The sequence below is a fragment of the Hyaena hyaena genome, unplaced genomic scaffold (assembly GCF_003009895.1).
Source record: "Hyaena hyaena isolate Hyena2069 unplaced genomic scaffold, ASM300989v1 scaffold_103, whole genome shotgun sequence".
Taxonomy (NCBI): Eukaryota; Metazoa; Chordata; class Mammalia; order Carnivora; family Hyaenidae; genus Hyaena; species Hyaena hyaena.
In genome coordinates, this window is record NW_024080735.1 from 2,708,062 (window position 1) to 2,729,789 (window position 21,728).

A 21,728-nucleotide genomic window follows, 5' to 3' on the forward strand; every position below is an offset into this window, starting at 1 on the left:
GCCCCCTCGCCCCCCAACAACCCCTCCAACACCCTGTTTGTTCTCCATATTTAAGAGACTCTTATGTTTTGTCCCCCTCCCTGTTTTTATATTATTTATTTCCCTTATGTTCATCTGATTTGTTTCCTAAAGTCTTCATATGAGTGAAATCAGATGGTATATGTCTTTGTCTAATTTCCCTTAGCGCAATACCCTCTAGTTCCATCCACATAGTTGCAAATGGAAAACATTTCTTAATGTTTATTTATTTTTGAGAGAGAGAGGGAGATAGAGCACAAGCAGGGCAGGGGCAGAGAGAGAGGAGACACAGAATCCAAAGCAGGCTCCAGGCTCTGAGCTGTCAGCACAGAGCTGGACGTGGGGCTTGAACTCACAGACCAAGAGATCATGACCTAAGCAGAAGTCAGACATTTCATCAACTGAGCCCCCCCCAGGCATTTCTTTTTTTGAAACCCAGTTTGATAATCTTTTTAAGTATAATGTTCAGTTCATTGACATTTATTTTTTTTATTTATTTTTTATTTTTTTAAATGTTTTATTTATTTCTAGGAGACAGAGAGAGAGACAGCGTGAGCAGGGGAGGGTCAGAGAGAGAGGGAGTCACAGACCGAAACAGGCTCCAGCCTCTGAGCTGGCAGTCAGCACAGAGCCCGACGCGGGGCTCAAACCCACGAACCGCGAGATCATGACCTAAGCGAAAGTCGGACGCTTAACCGACTAAGCCACCCAGGCGCCCCTCATTGACATTTAAAATAATGAAAATAGGAGCAGACTTGAGTTTACCATCTTGTTGGTTATTTCCTATTTATCCCATGTTTTATCTTTCCCTGTCCTTTCTTTCTCGTCATCTTTTCATTCCATTATTTGTTAGAATTTCAAAATTAACTTCTCTATTGGCTTTTTAGGTATGCCTCTTAGCAGGGGAGGGACACAGAGAGAGAGAACAAGTGTGCACCTAGGTGGGAGAGGGGTAGAGAGAGAGGGAGGGAGAGAGAATCCCAAGCTTTGGGTCCTCTGTCCCCTCTCTCTCTGCTCCTGCCCTACTCACACATGCGTGTGTGCGTGCTCTCTCTCTCAAAATAAATAAATAAACTTAAAAAAAAAAAATGTCCTGTGTTTCCATGTCACTCTATTCTTTCCAACACTTCTCTCATTTATAGTTACACTGTAGACTTTATATCCGTGATTATTTATACGGGGTGATTAGAACGAATGTATCTTTCAGAGAATACAATCTCCCCCTCACTTCATCCCTGGCCTCACCCCCAGGCCAGTTGTGTTGGGAGAGAGATCATTGGTAAGTTCGGTACATGGTAAGTCATGACCAAATCCATTCTCCTTCCACCTGCATTTCACATGCACCATACCGTCTCTTCCCCATTATCTACCTTTCCTCTTAAGTACTCATCTTTATAATGTAATGAAAATTTGTACCACTTTTGTGACCAGAAAAAGTGATATCAATATGTAACTCAAGGTTACCTTTCCTCCAGAAAACATTCCTTCATAAATCCAACCATTTTTAAACCTCTCAGTACAGCAACTAATCTGTCTACCCACTTAACACCTTGGAAGTTTTTATATTACATAAATTATCATTTTAGTCAACTACATTCTTAAGAATTAACCTAAACTTGAGGCTTTGGGGGATCCTTTTCTTTTGCGTTAGAACTGAAAAGAATATGCAGAATCACTTCCGCCAACTGACAGAACTTACTCCCTTAAATAAAACTTTGAACAAACTACCTCCTGAATAACTTAGTTTATTCTGCCCTTGGAAATGGACTCTCCCAGAAGTCAAGGCGCGCAAGAACAGTGTGTTTGTGAAGAGCAGTGAGAAGGGCAAACACATGACGTGAAAGCCAAGGACGGGCTAATTTACAATTCCAAAACTGTAAACAGTGTGCGGCTACGGGGACCCCAGGGACCTGCAGCCGTCATCTCGGTGGCACATGCCTCTAGCTTACGTTCCAGTAGACACTGCTTCGCACGAGTACGCTTTGCCTGCAGGAGTTTAAAACCCAGATGTCGGAGATGAACAAATAGCACCTTCTAGAGAATATTACTTAGAACCCAGTGCAAACGTTTTCCCGTAAAAGCCATTCATCCAGGGCTTAGCAGGCGCTTGGTGAAAGCTCATCAGTCACCCGGTACGGCGGAGCGCTTGTCCTCACCCACCTGTGACTTTGGTTCCGATGACCAGGGGCAAAGGGATCTCGTCCGGGAGATCTTTGAACTGCGAGACGTCTGCAACCTTCCTCTGTTGCAAGAGCCGTATTTTCTGACGTTTCTGTTTTAATGCTGATCTCTCTTCCTCAAAAAATGCAGAAGAACATCTAGAATAAATTATAAAAATCCTGTAAGCTGCTAACCATCCTACACGGAAACCTGGCATCAGACTGTCCACCTCACGGTTCCCTCTTTTCCTCTCTGAGAAATTGGTTCAAAAACAGGTTCATAGAAACGGGAATTGTTTCTCTTCATTCTAAAAACAGGACCTTGGCAAGACTCGAAAGAGACTTAAGCAAGTCTAGACTGTCCTTTCCTGCGGAGGAGGAGGGCTGGTCCACTCTCCTCTGGCACCACTGCACATGGATCCTGGGCCTCCTTCCGGGCCCGAATTCAATTACAATATTCTCTTCGGAAGAACAAGATATCTTCCCTGTGACTCGGTAAGCTACCAACGCAGAGTTAGAGTTAAAGATCACATTTACCACTGTATGAAGGGTTAATCATACTTCCTGCCTTGAGCATAAACACTGAAGAATTTACTCTTATCTTTAGGGCCTTACTTCTTCTTCTTCTTCTTCTTCTTCTTTTTTTCTTTAATGTTTATTATCTACTTCTGAGATAGAGACAGAGTGCAAGCAGGGGAGGAGCAGAGAGAGGGGAGGGCACAGAATCCCAAGCAGGCTCCAGGCTCCGAGCTGTCAGCAAAGAGCCCAATGCAGGGCTCGAACCCATGAACCACGAGATCATGCCCATGAGCCAAAGTCGGATGCTTAACCAACTGAGCCACCCAGGCACCCCCCCCCCTACCTTTTATAACTGTTTATTTATTTATTTTGAGAGAGACAGACAATCCTAAGCAGGCTCCCTGCTGTCAGCGCAGAATTCAACACGGGGCTCAGTCACATGACGGAGAGACCATGACCCGAGCCAATATCAAGAGTCGGACACTCAACCAACGGAGCCCCTGGGCGTCCCAGGCCTGTGGTACTTCTATTCTCAATACTGGGACGAGCCGTGGGAACGTAAGCAAAGCTTTCATGCCACAAAATACAGATCCACGAAACCGTCACGAAGACAAGAGAAGGGACATTTCAAGACATTGATCACTCCTCAAAGTTTCCTCGTGGTACTTTACTGTTCTATTTTTTAAAAAATATTTAGTTTTTTGTTGGGGGGGAGAGGGAAAGAGAGAGGGAGACACAGAATCTGAAGCAGGCTCCAGGCTCTGAGCTGTCAGCACAGAGCCCAAAACGGAGCTTGAACTCACAAACTGTAAGATCACGACCTGAGCTGAAGTTGGACGCTTAACTGACTGAGCCCCCCGGGCGCCCCTGTTCCTATTTTTATACCGCACTTCTGAAGCTGTCACTAAGTTGCTTTCTGTCATTATAGTTTCTATCTTCTACAATTTTATATAAATGAAATCATCCGGTGCGACCTCTTCTGTCGGGCTTCCTTCACTCAGCAGAATTATCCCAAGAGGAATCCGTGCTGCAGGCGGCCATGGTTCTTTCTTACTGGAGCACCGTCTCCTACTCTATGAGTGTGTCGTAACTTGTTTATCTGCTCACCTAGCGGTGGACAGTCGGGTGGTTTCCACTGTGGGGCAATTACAACTAAGGTGATAGGAAATCTACGTATAGATTTTTGTATAAATATATGGTTTAATTTCTCTCCACTAAATACCTAGGAGTGGAACGGCTGGGTCATAGGTCAGCGTGTGCTTAGCAACATGTTACCAAAGAAGACGCATAAGCCTACTTGATGCTCCACGTTGTATGTCCTGAGGGAAATGCGCGTTAACGGAGGCACTAGCACACACCTGTTAGAATGACCGAGCTCTGGAACACCGACGGCAGCGCACGCTGGCAAGCGTGGGAACAGAAGCCCTCACTCCTTCAGGTGGGAACGCGAAACGGCGCGGCCACTCTGGGAGACGGTCTGATGGTTTCTTACAACACCACGCACACTCTTACCATACAATCAAGTAACCGCGCTCCTTCGTATCTACCCAGATGAGCGGGAAACTCAGGTCCGCAACAAAACTCCAACACAGATGCTCACGGCAGCTCTACTCATAACTGCCCAAACTTGGAAGCGACCAAGATGTCCTTTGGTGAATGGATAAATAGTGGGATATTCGGACAATGGGACATTATTCAGAACTACTGGGGTGCCTCAGGGGCTCAGTCGGTTAAGCGTCAGACTCCGGATTTCAGATCAGGTCATGATCTCACAGTCATGAGATCGAGGCCCATGTAGGGCTCTGCACTGACCGTGAAGCCTACTCAAGATTCTTTCCCTCCTTCTCACTTTGCCCCTCCCCCACTTGCGCTCTCTCACAAAAATTTTAATTTAAAAACAAAAAGGCTGAACTATCAAGCCATGAGAAGACATGGAGGAACCTGAAATGTATGTCACGAAGTGAAAGAGGCCAATCTGAAAAGGCTACATACTGTGTGATTCCGATACGTGACAGTGGAAAACGGAGAGCCCTGGAGACAATAAGAAGGTCAGTGGCCAGTAGGTGGGACCGTGGGGACAGGAAGGACTAAGCGGAGCACAAAAGACTTCTAGAGCAGTAAAAACACTCTATGCTATTCTGACGGTAGATATGTCATTACACATTTTTAAAAACCCATAGACTGTACAAAACCAAGACTGAACCCTAACGTAAACTATGGACTTTGGGTGATTATGATGGGTTGATGCAGATCCATCAGCTCACAAACGTACCACTTTGGTGGGAGACGCTGACTTTGGGGAAGGCTAGGTCTACGTGGGGGCTAGGGGTATACAAGAAAATCTCTAGATCCCCCTCTTGATTTGGTTGTGAACCCAAAATTTTCTAAATGAATAGTCTTCGAAAGAGAGAAACTATCAAAATGTTTTCCAAAGTGGTGGCACCATTTTATATTCCCATTAACAGCACAGAGAATTCCAAGTTTCCCGCTAGCCTCGCCAGCACTTGGTATGCTTAACTTTGTAAGTTGTAGACCCTGTGGGTTACCTTGCATCTTCCTATTGACTAACATGGTGAATATCTTATTTATTTGATATCCTTATATCTTTGGTGAAGCATCTATTCAAATCATTTGGCAATTTGTTAACTGGGTTAGCTCTATTTTCTGCATTTAAAAAAAATTGAGGTATAATTGATTGACAATGTTATGTTAGTTTAAGGTGTACAATACAACGATTTGACAATTTTCTACATCATTCAATGCTCACCACAATAAATATGGTCAACGTCTGTCACCACATGCTATTACATTATTAGTGACTAGATTCCCTATGCTGTACTCTTCCTCTCCATGACTTATCCAAGTCCCTATTTCATCCACCCATCCCACCCACTGTCCCTCGGATAACTACCAGTTAGTTCTCTGTATTTAAGAATATTTGGGAGGTGCCTGTGGGGCTCATCAGTTTTGCGCCCGACTTTGGCTCAGCTCATGATCTCATGGTTCGTGAGTTCGAGCCCCATGTAGGCCTCTGTGCTGACAGCTCAGAGCCTGGAGCCTGCTTTGGATTCTGTGTCCCCCTCTCTCTCTGCCCCTTCCCCGCTCATGCTCTCTCAAAAATGAATAAACATTAAAAAAAATTTTTTAAGTGAGTCTTTTGGTTTTTTTTCTTTGTTTAGATTCCACATATAAGTGAAATCATATGGTATTTGTCTTTCTTTGTGTGACTTATTTCACTTACTGTAATGCCCTCTAGGTCCATCAGTATTGTTGCCAATGGCAAGATTTCACTTTTTTATGGTTGAGTAACATTCGTGTGCGTGTGTGAGTGTGTGCATGTGTGTTCATCCATGGATGGACACTCGGGTTGCTTGCTTATCTTGGCTACTATATATAACGCCACAATAAACACAGGGGTGCATGTATCACTTTGAATTACTATTTTCATTTTCTTTGGGTAAATACCCAGTAGAATTACTGGACAATACAGCATATTTTTTATTTTTTTAAATGTTCATTTACTTTTGAGAGAAACAGAGTGCTTGCACTATTTCCCACAGTGATTCCAGCACGTTCCGTTCTCACCAACAGCACATGCGAGTGGCCTGAGCTGCGCCGCACCCTCCCCAACTCTTGCTATTTCTTGTCTTGCAGCCATCCTGACCGCTGTGAGGTGCTCTCATACAGGTTTTGTATTTCCCAGTGATGAGTGGTGCTGAGCATCTTTCTATGTGTCTGTTGGCCATCTGGTTGTCTTCCTTGGAGAAATATCTATTCAGGTCCTCTGCCCATTTTGTAACTGGATTGTTTATTTTTCTGGGGTTGAGTTGTGGAAGTTCTTTCTATGTTTTGGATACTAACCCCTTGTCAGATAGAACATCTGCAAATATCTTATCCCATTTAGTAGTCTGCTGTTTTGTTTTATTGATGGTTCCTTTTGCTGTGCATGTTTGATCTTTATTAGGAAATTTCCAGGGATTTTATAACTCTGGATAAGATATACTCTTTCAGTAATTTTTATTTGAATAGTGTTTTTTAATAGTACCTTTACATGGGTTCTAATTTATAAGGTTCAAAAGGCACTAAAAACTAAATACCCACATCCCTCGGCTTCCCAGTTTGCCTTCCAGACGGTCACTATTCAAATTTCTCAGGCATCCTTCATTCATACTTTGGGCAGATCCAAGCAAAACCGTACATGTTCCCCTCCTATTTTCTCAGAAAGCTACTATATGCCCTGTGTGTTTCTGCCTTCTTTTCTGAATGTATTTTAGCAATCTTTTCTAAGTCAGCACATGAGGAATTCTCTCTGCTTTTATTTTGGTTTACATTAAGTGGTTTCAAAGTGGTCACTATAGTGAGAGGCTGTATTTGAATTAATCACGCCCCTATTAATGGACATTCACAGTTTGCCAATCTTTTGCTACTAGAAGTAATACTGTAGTAAGTAACGCTCGTGTACGGACTTTCTGTAAGCTCACTTTGTAGAACTCCTAGGTCACAGGGTATGGCGATTTGTGAATCTGATAGAGATTATCAAACTGCCCTTCACAGAGGCCATCTAAATGTACTCTCACCAGCAAGCGGGACTATTCACCATGTCCCCCGCCAACGTAATGCATAAAAGCTTTATGAACTAAAACCCAGTATCTCAGCTTACTCTGATTTTCCATTTCTTACTAGGAGTAAGACTGACTTCTTTTCATGTGTTTACAAGATCCATTTCCCCCCTTTTCCTATGTACTGTTTATAATCATTTTTAGGGGCGCCTGGGTGGCTTAGTCGGTTAAGCGTCCGACTTTCGCTTAGGTCATGATCTCGCGGTTCGTGGGTTCGAGCCCCACGTTGGGCTCTGTGCTGACTGACAGCTCAGAGCCTGAAGCCTGTTTTGGTCTGTGACTCCCTCTCTCTCTGACCCTCCCCTGCTCACACTGTCTCTCTCTCTGTCTCTCTCCTAGAAATAAATAAAATATTAAAAAAAAATCTATAATCATTTTTATTATGGATTATCTGACTTTTTCTGATTGACTCACAGTAACTTTATTTACATATTAGGAAATTAGGCTTTGTGATAAGAATTATAAATATTTTTGTCATTGTCTTTTGACTTCATGTTTCATCTGGAGGGGGTAATGCACAATGTCATAAATTTTTTTAACTTTTTTTTTTTTTTGAGAGAGAGAGAGAGAGAGCATGAGCACTGCGTAGGGGCAGAGAGACAGAGGGAGACACAGAATCCGAAGCAGGCTCCAGGCTCTGAGCTGTTAGCACAGAGGCTCAAACTCATAGACCATGAGATCATGACTTGAGCTGAAGTCAGACGCTTAACCAAGGCGCCCCTGAAATGTTATTTTTAAGCAGCTAAATTTGTTGATATTTTCCTTTATGATGCCTAGCTTTGGGGACTCTTAGAAAGACCTTTCTCACTCAAGATTAAGCCAAACTCTCAAATTTCTCTACTAGTTTTACTGTTTCATTTTTTAAGATTTTTTTTCTTTCTTAGTAATCTCTACACCCAACATGGGGCTTGAACTTCAAGATCCAGAGTCGCACGCTCTACTGACTGAGCCAGCCAGGCACCCCTCATTTTTAAAATATTTAAATATTGGGGTGCCTGGGTGGCTCAGTCAGTTGGGTGTCCGACTTCGGCTCAGTTCATGATGTCAACACTCATGAGTTTGAGCCCCGTGTCAGGCTCTGTGCTGACAGCTCAGAGCCTGGAGCCTACTTCCAATTCTGTGTCTCCCTCTCTCTCTGCCCTTCACCCGCTCGTGCTCTGTCTCTCTCAGTCTCTCAGAAATAAATGTTAAAAAAAATAATAATTAAAATATTTAAATCTTTCAAGGGCACCTCTGTGGCTCAGTTGGTTAAGTGTCCAACTTCGGTTCAGGTCATGATCTCGCAGTTCACGAGTTCGAGCCCCGCATTGGGCTCCGTGCTGACAGCTCAGAGCCTGGAGCCTGCTTCAGATTCTGTGTCTCCCTCTCTCTGGCTCTCCCCTGCTCACACTCTCTCTCTCAAAAAAATAAACATTAAACAATCTTCTTAAATATTTAAGTCTTTCATCTTTTCCAATTTTTTCCTGGTGTAAGATCTTGAGGTACGAAAGCAGCTCCGTTTTGCTCTAGGTTGCTACAGTCGTCTCAATATCCATTAAGTGACTAATGTCACCCCTTCCTCCCCTCGTGCATGTGAGAGGTGACTACTGCTATTATCCATTAAATTCCCAGAGACATCTGTGACGCTATCTGGATTCGTTTTTTTAGTTCATCTATTTATGTGCCGTTACTATCCTGTGTTAACAATGATCGCTTTGTAATCTATTTTAGTATCTGGTAAGTATAGTCTCCCTTCGTTACTTTGCTCCTCCAGATTTTTCCAAGATCTTCTCACTTGATTTCTGCTCTCTTAAATGTAAATTTGAGAATTAGTTCATTGAGTTAAAAAAAAAAAAAAGTCCTATTGATATTTTTGAGACTGATTTGAATTTACAGATTAACTTAGAACATGAAGTCTTCTTATCAGACCTCAAATACGTCTTTCCATTTTGCCATCCCTATGCTGCATGTTTTCTTCCTGACATTTTATCATTTTTTAGGGTATTTTAAAAAGTATATTTTAGCAATAATCTGTATTGCACCTTGACTTCCTCAGAGAAAAGAAAAACTATAAACTTCTGTTGAAACTAAAGACTTCGTTTCAACTGTGAATTAACTTTGATAAAGTAAAGAGCTACAATATTAAGCAACGTTATGGTACACTAACAGGGAATAAATTAACGAGAAATATTTCAACGATACTCTTAAACTACAGAATTATAACAAAACAATAAAATAGTGACTAACATATGATTCTGATGGACAATAATTAGAAACAAGAAGCTCAATTTACTCAAACACGTAAAGTCACAGCTTTGCACGAAAATGGCCTAAAGGAATGAATTACCAAAGACCCTAAACTACGAGGATGAAACACACTAGTCCATCACGTTTTAATTCCGTTATAAAGGAGGGAAATATTTACGACAGCAGCAGCAGCGTCATCTTGCAATATGTACACAAAATACTACCACTTCAATGAAAAGTTATCCTTGCATTTCATCACTATAGTGTCCTTAAAACTGGGGCGCCTGGGTGGTCAGTCGGTTAAGCGCTCAGCTTTAGCTCAAGCCTTGAACTCACAGTTCGTGAGTTCAAGCCCCATGTTACGCTCTGTGCTGACAGCTCAGAGCCTGGAGCCTGCCTCGAATTCTGTGTCTCCCTCTCTCTCTGCCCCTCCCCTGCTTGTGCTCTTACTCTCTTTCTCAAAAATAAACTAACATTAAAAAAAATCATTAAAACTAAAATCTGTTTCTACTTGCCCAAGTCACTTTATATTTCCATGCCCTCCATGAACTTTCCCACCATTTAAGTGAAAAAGTCTTGGGGCTCCTGGGGGGCTCAGTCGGTTACATCTCTGACTTTGGTTCAGGTCATGATCTTGGGGGTCGTGAGTTCGAGCCCCACATTGAGCTCCACACTGACAGCACAGAGCCTGCTTGGGATTCTCTCTCTGCCCCTCCCCTGTGTATGCACCTCGCTCTCTCACTCTCTCTCAAAATAAATAAGAAGCAAGTGAAAAAAATCTAGTACATGCTTTTAATAGGCAGACAATATCAGAACAGATTTCAAAAAAAGTTTTAAGTTTCATTTATTTAAGCAATCTCTATACTCCATGTGGGGCTCGAACTCACAACTTCAAGATCAAGAGCCACATGTTCCTCTAAGCCAGCCAGGCACCCCAGATTTCAAAATTTCACTCAAAAGTATTATGAGGTTTTCCAGTGCGCCTGGGTGGTTCAGTTGGTTAAATGTTCGACTTTGGCTCAGATCATAATCTCCCAGTTCATTGGTTTGGGCCCCACGTCAGGCTCTGTGCTGACAGCTTGGAGCCTGGAGCTGCTTCAGATTCTGTGTCCTTCTCTCTCTGTTCCTCCCCCACTCTTGTGCTTTCTCTCTCCATCTCTCAAAAGTAAACATTAAAAACTTTTAAACATTTTTTAAAAATTGTTTTTAATGTTTATTTATTTTTGACAGAAAGAGAGACAGAGTGTCAATGGAGAAGGGGCAGAAGAGAGGGAGACACAGAATTTGAAGTAGGATCCAGGCCCTGAGCTCTCAGCACAGAGGCTGACGCAGAGCTCGAACTCACAGACTCTGAGATCATAACCGGAGCTAAAGTTGGATACTTAACTGAGTCTCCCAGACACCCCTAAAAAAAATTTTTTTTAAGTAATGTTCAGAAAATAACAGATCCACTTGATTTTTCTTTCTGGGTTTTGTTTTTTTGAGATAGAATGTGCTTTTATTTATTTTACTGAGGTATAACAGACACGTAGCACCTTGTACAATGGAAAATTTGGGGAACCACGTTATTTCAAATTTTGTGCAGAAAGTGGGAGTTTGGGGCACCTGTGTGGCTCAGGTGGTTAAGGTTTTCACAGTTGTGAAATCGAGCCCTGGATCAGGTCCCGTGCTGACAGTGAGGAGCCTCCTGGGGATTCTCTTGCTCCCTCTCTCTTTCTGCCCCTGCCCCGCTCGTGGGGGGCTCTCAGAATGATTCAGTATTTGTATATATTGCAAAAACATCACCACAATAGTCATCATCTGTCGCCATATACAGTTAAAAATCCTGTTTTCTTGTGATGAGATCTTTTAAGATCTTTTTTTTTTTTTTTTTACTGGGTGTAGCCCAACTTCATGGGCCTTGAACTCATGACCCTGTGATCACAACCTGGGCAGAGATCAAGAGGCAGATGGGGGCATCTCGGGGGCTTAGCTGGTTAAGCATCCAGCTCTTGATTTCTGCTCAGGTCATGATCTCAGTGCTCCCGAGATTGAGCTCCGAGTCAGGCCCCCAGAGCCTACTTGGGATTCTCTCTCTCTCCCTCTCTTTCTGCCTCTCTCCTGCCCTAGTGCTCTCTCTCAAAATAAATAGTTTTTTTTTAAAGCAAAAAAATCAGGGGCTCCTGGGTGGCTCAGTTGGTTAAGCATCAGACTTCAGCTCAGGCATGATCTCTCAGCTTGTGAGTTCAAGCCCCACATCGGGCTCTGTGCTGACAGCTCGGAGCCTGCTTTGGATCTTCTGTGTCCCTCTCTCTCTGTCCCTCCCATCCTAGAGCTCGCCTGCTCGCTCTCTCTCTCTCTCTCTCTCTCCCTCCTCTCAAAAATAAACACTTAAGAAAATAATAAAATCAAAAAATAATAAAAAAAGAAGTATGTTCAAAGCCTGTGACCTGAACAAAGGCTAGTTAACAGGATTTATTTAACATATAATTACTCCAAAAAGTTAGGTTTCTAGTTTTTGTGAAGATGAAAAAAAACCCAATGTGGTAATCATACTACCAAGTAATTTGTTGGTTTTATTTTACATAAAAATGTGATTTTTACCTCCGTGGTTTTCCCATAAGCCGCCTGATTTTCCCCCATTCTACTCTTGTTAACTTTCTTGTTTTCAGATTGGGAAAAGATTCCTTCAGACATACACAGAAGTCATTATCGCCTTCAAAAAGTGGCCTGTAAAACAGAAATAGTATTTTCATGGTTAATAGGCAACGGGCTGCTGCGAGGCACACATTCCAAAACACACTTTCCAGTGTTCAACGTCATGCTAATCACAAAACTCCAACTTCCCTTCTACCCAGAACACATGCGGAACAGGCACAGGCTCAGAGTGCTAAGCCTAAAAGTGGCGTCTGTGACCCAGTCTGGGAAACCACCCACGCTGCAAGTTACTCGAGAAACAGGTCTGGGCCTGAGATTCTAGGAGACGCTGGTTTCTGTGCGGCCCGCACGCATGTGAGTGGGTCCTCTGGGAAGGCGGCCTAGCGCCTGGCACGACACCGGGGGTGGGGGGTGGGGGGCGGGGCGAACGTTAGCTACGAAGTATCTTTGTCCCAAGGGTGATGGCAACACCAAGGAGTCCTCTTGGGGATTAAATCAGTTTTAGAAAACTGGAGGACTCTAGAGGGTTAGATCAGTTCTTGGAAATTCCAGAACTCAGATCACACGTGGACACCCTGGGGGTCTCATACATAAACCTATGGAAAAATCTGTGGATGAAAATAAAACCATTTCATTCATGAGTTTGGGAAATCAGAAACCAGTCTAAGCAACCAAACGACATGTGAGTATCAGGCTCGAATATGAACATTCACAAGAGTCACTACAGTGTAGACAACTGGCCTAGAAACCAGGGAAGAGAAGTCAAGATAAGTAGCCAGCAGAGTGAGCATCAGTGACTAGTGTAGATTCGATTGGATTAGAATTTTTCTGTAGTCAATCCCATTGTTGAATAACTGGATTTCCCCCACATTTCTTACTATATTCTATTTAAACAGTTATGTATAACTGAGGTACGTAAATACTATGTCCCACATAAAAAGCCTACCCGAAAAATCTTATGGAATCATTTCTACCATCAGTAACTGCTTCTCTACCAATATCCTAGCATGTTTTTTAAGTAGGCTCCACGCCCAATGGGGCTAGAACTCACAACCCGGAGATCAAGAGTTGGATGGTCTAATGACTGAGCCAGCCAGGAGTGCCCCAAAATACTAAAATCTCAAGATTTGAGGCACCTGAGTGGGTCAGTCAGTTAAGTGTCAACTCTTGATTTCAGTTCAGGTCATGAACCCACAGTCATGAGTTCGAGCCCTGAATTGGGGTCTGAGCTGGGCATGGAGCCTGTTTGGGATCCTCTCTCTCGCTCTCTCCTGCATGCTTGCGCTCTCTCTCTAAAAGAAGAAAAAAATCTCCAGATTTGTAAACCATGCCTGGCTCATTACAAATAAGGGAGCTCTGTGTTAGGGTATCTCTGCTCCACAGCCTCTATAAATTATAATATAGAAATTATACTTTCATTTGATTTTTCACAAAAATCTGTAACAACTTCTGCAAAAGGGGAGGGGGAAAACTATGCGGAATGAAAATGGATCAAACTAGAATGGAGAAGAGAAAGAGGAAATTGGGAAAAAACATACAGAAAAGAGTATAGCTTATAATATTTGAAAAAGTTAAATTTCTGGTTCCGGTGAGATTCACAATGTAAGCCATGATACATACTTATCTATATTTGAGTAGAACCATTCATATATACACCATTTATGTGCTTTGGGAAGCTTGAGTAGGTTACGTAATCGAAAACCAATCTTCTGTGAGGCTTTCTTATCCGGTGTTGACATTGTTGCTGTAAATTTCTATACAATAAAAAGAGATGAATTACAGGTCCATTGAGTAAAAATGAACAAACACCTGTAACATCAAAGACATTTTTAAGAAAGTACATTATGGTTAAGAACTCGAGGAGGTTCGACAAGAAAATTTTCTGTTATTACTTAACAAAATAAGCATTCTGATGATTTCTTACAAAGGTAAAACCTCCAGTTTCATAACCTCTTCTGACAAGGAAAGTGAAATGCCCACCATGTGGCCACCGCAGGACACGGAGGAAGAAGGAAAGTGTGACGGAGGGAGACAAGGCAGGCACACTGGCACCAGGCCCGAGGGCGCACCGGCGAACCTCTATCCAACTACAGCATCAGTGGTGCTGGGCACATGCTTCCATTCAGGGAAGAAAGATCTTCCCAACCATTTTTATAAAGGCGCATTACAAATAAAATCTGCCAAAGTATAATACAAGAAAATTCCAAAAAATATCACTCATCTGCATGAATTTTAAAAATGTTTGGAAGGACACTCCATGCCCATGGGTGGGAAAAATTAGCATTTGTGAGAATGTCCATTCTATTGGGGCACCTGGGGGACTCAGTTGATGAAGTGTCGACTCTTGGTTTCGGCTCAGGTCATGACCTCACGGTTTGTGGGATCAAGCCTCGCATCGAGCTCCATGCTGTTAGTGAAGGGCCTGCTTGGGGTTCTCTCTCTCTCGCTCTCTGCCCTCCCCCGCTCATTCTCTCTCCCTCAAGATAAATAAACTTTAAAAAAAAATGTCCACACTATCTAAACCAATCTAAAATTCAATGCATCCCTATGAAAACTCCAATGACATTTTCCACAGAAGTATAACAGTCTTCAAGTCATGGAATCACAAAAGATCCTGAGTGGCCAAGGCAGTCTTGAGAAGGAAGACCAAAGCTGGAGACCTCATTCCCTAATTTCAACTATACTACGAACTACGGTAATCAAAACAGTATCATATTGGCATAAGAACACATAGGTTGGTAAAACAGAATAGGGAGCCCAGGAAGAAAAGCATGCATTTATGGCCAAGTAACTTACAACAGGGGAGGCGAGAACATACAATGTGGAAAGGACAGTCTCTTCAACACATGGCGCTGGGAACACTAGAAGCCACATGTCAAAGGATGAATCTGGACACTCTCTTACACCACACACAAAAATAAACTCAAACAGGGTAAAGACTTGAACATAAGATCTGAACCATAAAATTCCTAGGAAAACACGTAAGTGTTAAGTTCCTAGAGCCTGGTCTTTGTGAGGATTCTTTTTGAATTCAACACTGAATGCAAAGGCGGCAAAAGCAAAAATTGACAACTGGGACCACGTTAAGCTAAAAAGCTTCTGCACAGCAAAAGAAACTGTCAACAAAATGAAAAGGCAACCTACAGAATGCGTGAAAATATTTGCAAATTGTATATCTGATCAAGGGTTAATATCCAAAATATATAAAAAATTCATGCAACTCAACAGCAAAAAAATAATCCAATTAAGGGGCACCTGTGTAGCTCAGTTAGTTAAGTGTCGTCTTCAGCTCAGGTCATGATCTCAGGTTTGTGGGTTTGAGCCCCACGTCGGGCTCTGTGATGACTGCCAGCTCAGAGCCTGGGGCCTGCTTCAGATTCTGTGTTTCCCTCTCTCTCTGACCCTCCCCTGCTCACTCTGTATCTCTCTCTCTCTCTCTCTCAGAAATAAATGAAAGGATTAAAAAAAAATCCAATTAAAAAATGGGCAGAGGATATGAAGAAACATTTTCCCAAAGACATACAGATGGCCAACAGGTACACAAAAAGGTCAACGTGACTCATCATCAGGGAAACCACAACGGGGTATGACTTCACATCTAGCAAAGGGGCCAATGTTATAACAAAGACAAGAAACAACAGGTGTTGGCGAGGATGCGGAGAAAGGGGACCCTGTGCACTGTGGGTGGGGATGCAGACTGGTGCAGCCGTTGTGGGAAACAGCATGGGAGTTCCTCAAAAAACTTATTTATTATAGGCAAGACCCGGAGGCTACCTAAGTGTCCATCAATGGATGGTAACGAAGACGCAGTGTGTATATACTTTCATATACACATGTACACACACACACACACACATACACCACACACACACAGAGCAATATTACTCAGCTATAAAAAAGAGAATGAAACCTTCCCATGTGCAATAACACGAATGGGCCCTGAGGGTATACCGCTAAGCGAAATAAGTCAGAAAAAGACAAACACCATATGATCTCATGTATATGTGAAATCTAAAAAAAAACTCTCTCGGGGCGCCTGGGTGGCTTAGTCGGTTAAGCGTCCGACTTTCGCTTGGGTCATGATCTCGCGGTTCGTGGGTTCGAGCCCCGCGTTGGGCTCTGTGCTGGCTGCCAGCTCAGAGCCTGGAGCCTGTTTCAGTCTGTGACTCCCTCTCTCTCTGACCCTTCCCTGCTCACGCTGTCTCTCTTTCTCTCCTAGAAATAAATAAAAACATTAAAAAAAAAATTAAAAAAAAAAAAACTCTCTGAAAAACAAAACAGACCAATAAAAACCAAAAAACAAAAAACAAATAAATGAAACTCATAAATACAGAGAGACTGGTGGTTGCTAGGCAGAGTGGGGGAAATGAAATGGGGGAGAGGGGTCAAAAGACATAAACTTCCGGTTATGAAGCCAGTGTCCGTGGGCATGTAACGTACAGTGTGAGGACCATGGTAAATTCTGTCTTGCATATTTAAAGGTCCTAACAGAACAGGTTTTAGAAGTTCTCATCACAAGAAGGGCACCTGGGTGGCTAGTCGGTTGAGTGTTGGACTCTTGATTTCGGCTCAGGTCGTGATCTCATGGTTCGTGAGGTTGAGCCCCACATCAGGCTCTGTGCTGACAACTCGGAGGCTGCTTAGGACTGTCTCTCCCTCTCTCTCTGCCCCTCCCCCTCCCGTGCACGCGCACGCGCACACACACAGTCTCTATCTGAAAATAAACTTAAGCAAAAGTTCTCAAGAAACCTTTTAAACTTTTAAGCACAAGAAACAAAATTTGGGACTATGGGGACAGATGTTAACTATACTTACTGTGGTAATCATTCTGCCATGTACACAATATCAAATTATTATGTTGTGTACCTGAAACTTATATAACGTTATATGCCAACGATATCTCAATTTTCTCGAAGCTTAAAATAAAAGTTACCAGCTACAACATCAGAACATCAAAAGAATGGAAGATCACAATCAAGTAGAATGAGGGGAAGGTCCTGTATGAGAAAACTATTAATACAGCCTGCCATTACTAATGAATTAAAACAATAAAGGGGGTGCCTGGGTGGCTCAGTCGGTTAGGCGTCCAACTTTGGCTCAGGTCATGATCTCACAGTTCGTGGGTTCGAGCCCCACGTTGGGCTCTATGCTGAAAGCTAGCTCAGAGCCTGGAGCCTGTTTCGGATTTTGTGTCTCCCTCTCTCTCTGACCTTCCCTGTGCACGCTGCCTCTTTCTCTCTCACACAAATAAATAAAAACATTTAAAAAATTTAAAAAGAAAAACAATAAAATCATATGATCACCTCTACTGGTGCTAAAGATATTTGACAAAACCCAGTACTCGTTAAAAAAAACTCTCAGTAGAACTGGGCAGAATGAAAGTACACAATATATCAATAGTTAAATGATACAGCTAAAGCAGTGCTTCGGGGAAAGGAGAGGGGTTGATTCATAGGTTAAATGCCTATATTAGATGAGAAGAAAGATTTAAGAAAAAAAGTAATAACCTATTATTCTACCTTAAGCTAGAAAAAGAAGAACAAAGAAAACCCAAAACAAGCACAAAGAATAAAAATAATAAAGATTAGAATAGAAGGGCGCCTGGCTGCCTGGTTGGTTAAGCCTCTGACTTCGGCTCAGGTCATGATCTCAGGGTTTGTGAGTTTGAGCCCCACGTCGGGCTCTGTGCTGACAGTTCGGAGCCTGGAGCCTGCTTCGGATTCTGTGTCCCCCTTTCTCTCTCTGCCCCTCCCCTGATCACATTGTCTCCCCCCTCCTCAAAAATAAATAAACATTAAAAAAATATTTTAAAAAATCAGAGCAGAAATAAATGAAATAGAAAAATAAGAGACAAAGTGATGAAACCAAAAGTTCTTTGAAAAGATCAACAAAATGGACAAACCTTTAGCTCTACTGACCAAGAAAATAAAAATAGACGGATACTTTCTGAACCTGTAAAACTTATTTCCTCCTCATTCCAACCCAAAAGTCATCATCATAGTCAATGTTAAAGTACTAAAACCATGTCATTAAAGTGAAGAATATGACCAAGGTGTTGACTATCACTCCTATTTTTTGCCATTGTTTTGATGGAATTAATCCAGTAAGAGGAATAAAAATTGTAAAGGAGAAGACAAAATCATTATTTGTAGGTGATATGGCTTTCTTAGCAAACTCCAGAAAACCAACTCTAGTCATTAAAAATAGTAAGAGAATTTACTGATGTGGGCGGATACAAAGTTGACATACGAAAGTCAGTATCCCAGGGGTGCCAGGCTCAGTTGATTGAGCGTCCAACTCTTGACTCTGGCTCAGGTCATGATCTCAGTTTGTAGGACGGAGCCCTACACTGGGCTTGGCACTGGTAACATGGGGTCTGCTTGGGGCTCTCTCCCTCCCTCTCTCTCCCCCTCCCCCGCCCCCACTCACATGTTCTCTCTCCAAATAAATAAATAAATAAACTAAAAAACCAAACAAGGGGCGCCTGGGTGGCTCAGTAGGTTAAACAACTGGCTCTTGATTTTGGCTCAGGTCATGATCTCACAGTTCAGGGGTTCAAGCCCTGTGTTGGGCTGTGCGCTGACAGTGCAGAGCCTGCTTGAGATTCTCTCCCTCTCCCTCTCTGCCCCTAGCCCGCTCATGCTTGTTCTCTCTCTCTGAATATTTTTTTTAAATGTTTTTTATTTATTTCTAGGAGAGAGAGACAGTGTGAGCAGGGGAGGGTCAGAGACAGAGGGAGTCACAGAGTAAAACAGGCTCCAGGCTCTGAGCTGGCAGTCAGCACAGAGCCCGACGCGGGGCTCGAACCCACGAACTGCGAGATCATGACCTAAGCGAAAGTTGGACGCTTAACCGACCAAGCCACCCAGGCGCCCCTCTCTCTGAATATTTTTGAAAAATCAGTATCTTAAAAAAAATCAGTACTTTTCTCTATAGAAGTGAGGACCAGTTAGATAATAAAACAAGAAATATCCGGTTCATGAAAGCAAAACATGACAAGCACAAAAGTATTAAACACTCAGGAACACCCTGAAGAAATGTACACGCTCAACACAGGAAAAGCATGTACAGTCTACAGGGGACTCCGAGGCCTAAATAAGTGGAACTACCTCCAGTCCTTGGATGGACGGCCCGAATGTTACACACATGTCACATGGCATAAATCAATTCATTCTAAAGTTCCTATGGAAAAATAACTGTGCAAGAAGGGGGAGTTGGGTGGCTTGATAGGCTGGGCAACTGATTCTTAATTTCAGCTCGGGTCATGATCTCATGGTTCATGAGTTCGAGCCCCACATCAGGCTCCATGCTGACAGCACAGAGCCTGCTTGAGAGTCCCCCTTCCCGTCTCTCTGCCCCTGCCCCAGTCATGCTCTCCCTCCCTCCCTCCCTCTCTCTCTCACAAAATAAACTTTTTAACAAAATGTGCAATATTAAGAAAGCCTAAGAAAAGAGTATGTAATAATGTCTTCACAGATATGAAAACACTACCTAAAAGCACATTAAAACAATTTGACACTAGCACATACAGGGACACACTAGACATAAAAAGCTACAAAGTCTAGAAATAATCCCAAATATATACAGGAATGTAGCTGTGATGCAGGCAGCACTTTATTTTTTAACGTATATTTATTTTGAGAGAGAGCACGAGCAGCGGTGGAGCAGACCCAGCAAGGGGGGGGGGTGCTGGGTCACACGACCTCAAGGTCACGACCTGAGCTGAAGTAAAGAGCGGGATGCAGGCAGCACTTTACATCCGTGCATGAGAGACGGACTCCTCAGTCGGCGTGGCCAGGGCTACTGCACAGTCCTCTGGGAAAAGACGAGGTTGCACCCTTACCTAACCCCTTGCCCAAAATAAATTCCAGAGGAAGTGAAAATGGAAGCCTTAAAAAAAATGAATTAAATACACATGAATTCAAAAACTATAAATTTTTGACTAAGGAAGGTCTTTCTGAGTAAGTATAAACCTAGGGAGTCATAAAAAGAATTATATTTGACCCTTCAATTTCTTTTTTCAGTCCTGCCTAGTAAAAAATGCACACACAGAGTCAAAAAACAAACTACAAACTGAAAAAAGATTACAATCAATACAAACAGACCAGGGGCACCTGGGTGGCTCAGTCAGCTAAGCGTCTGACTTCAGCTCAGGTCATGACCTCACGGTTAATGAGTTCGAACCCCGTGTCCGGCTCTGTGCTGAAAGCTCAGAGCCTGGAGCCTGCTTCAGATTCTGTGTCTCCCTCTTTCTCTCTGCCCCTCCCTGCTTACACTCTGTCTCTAAGATAAATAAACATTAAAAAAAAAAATACAAACAGGCCAAATGGCTAATATTCTTCATATATAAAAAATTCTTATGAATAAGAAAACGATCAGCAATCTAATAGAAAATAGGAAACAATCTAAACGGTTTATGGGGAAGAAATTGCTTTTCTCTTCTTTTATCACTTATTTATTTATTTATTTATTTATTTATTTATTTATTTTTAAAAGTAGGCTTCACATCTAGCACCAAAACCAGCACAGGGCTTGAACTCACAACCCTGAGATCAAGACCCGAGCTGAGATCAAGAGTCGTACACTTAACCAACTGAGCCTCCCCGGCGCCCTCAAGAAATCATGTTTAAACATATGTGAAAAGTGCCTCGAGGTCACTCACAGATGAAACGTCAGCTAACACTGGGGAGATGCTATGAGCAGACTGGCAAACAACTAGCTGCGTGTTTCCACGCGGAGCCGGCAGGCACTTGGGGGAACGGGCACTATGCTATATGGCTGGTGGATTGTGGGAGCCGGTGTAAGGCCTCTGGAGAACAAGGTGGCCCTATTTTCAGAGGTTTCACTGCGCGGGGGGACCTGGAGGGTGTTATGCTGAGTGACATCAGTCAATCAGGGAGAGACAAACACAGTAGGACTTCACTCATACATGGAATGTAAGATACAAAACAGATGAACATAAGGGAGGGAAGCGAAAAGAATACAGAAACGGGGAGGGAACAAAACATAAGACTCCTAAATACGGAGAACAAACCTAGGGTTGCTGGCGGGGCTGTGGGCAGGAGATGGGCCGAATGGGCAGGCAGCATTAGGGAGGACACTTGCGGGATGAGCACTGGGTGGTCTACACAGGGGACGGATCACTGCATTCTACTCCTGCAATCATCATTGCACTCTACGGTAACTTGGAGGTAAATTAAAAATAATAAAATAAAATAAAATAAAATAAAATAAAATAAAATAAAACAAAATAAAACAAAATAAAATAAAATAATAAAGTAAAACAGAACAAAATGTTTAAATGTGCATATCCTATGACCCAGCAGTTTCACATGTCAGGCACGTGTCCCAGGAAACACTTGCGAGTTTAGACAGGCATGTCTGGGGTGTTCGAGACCACATTGTCCGTAATAGTAAACATCTAGAGGGGCGCCTGGGTGGCTTAGTCGGTTAAGCGTCCGACTTTCGCTTAGGTCATGATCTCGCGGTTCGTGGGTTCGAGCCCCGCGTCGGGCTCTGTGCTGGCTGCCAGCTCAGAGCCTGGAGCCTG

General features: G+C 42.9%; 1 protein-coding gene across 3 annotated transcripts in view; it reads right to left on the bottom strand.

Annotated features, from left to right (window-relative positions):
• LIN9 (lin-9 DREAM MuvB core complex component) overlaps positions 1-21,728 on the bottom strand; it is a 58,736-nt gene that overhangs the window by 24,184 nt on the left and 12,824 nt on the right. For all 3 annotated transcript variants that reach the window (XM_039235870.1, XM_039235869.1, XM_039235871.1), the window contains 3 exons: positions 13,799-13,932; positions 12,125-12,250; positions 2,179-2,336 (listed from right to left, as the gene is read on the bottom strand). In XM_039235870.1, coding sequence (XP_039091801.1) covers positions 2,179-2,336; positions 12,125-12,250; positions 13,799-13,932 — 418 coding nt within the window. The remainder of the gene's footprint in view (positions 1-2,178; positions 2,337-12,124; positions 12,251-13,798; positions 13,933-21,728) is intronic.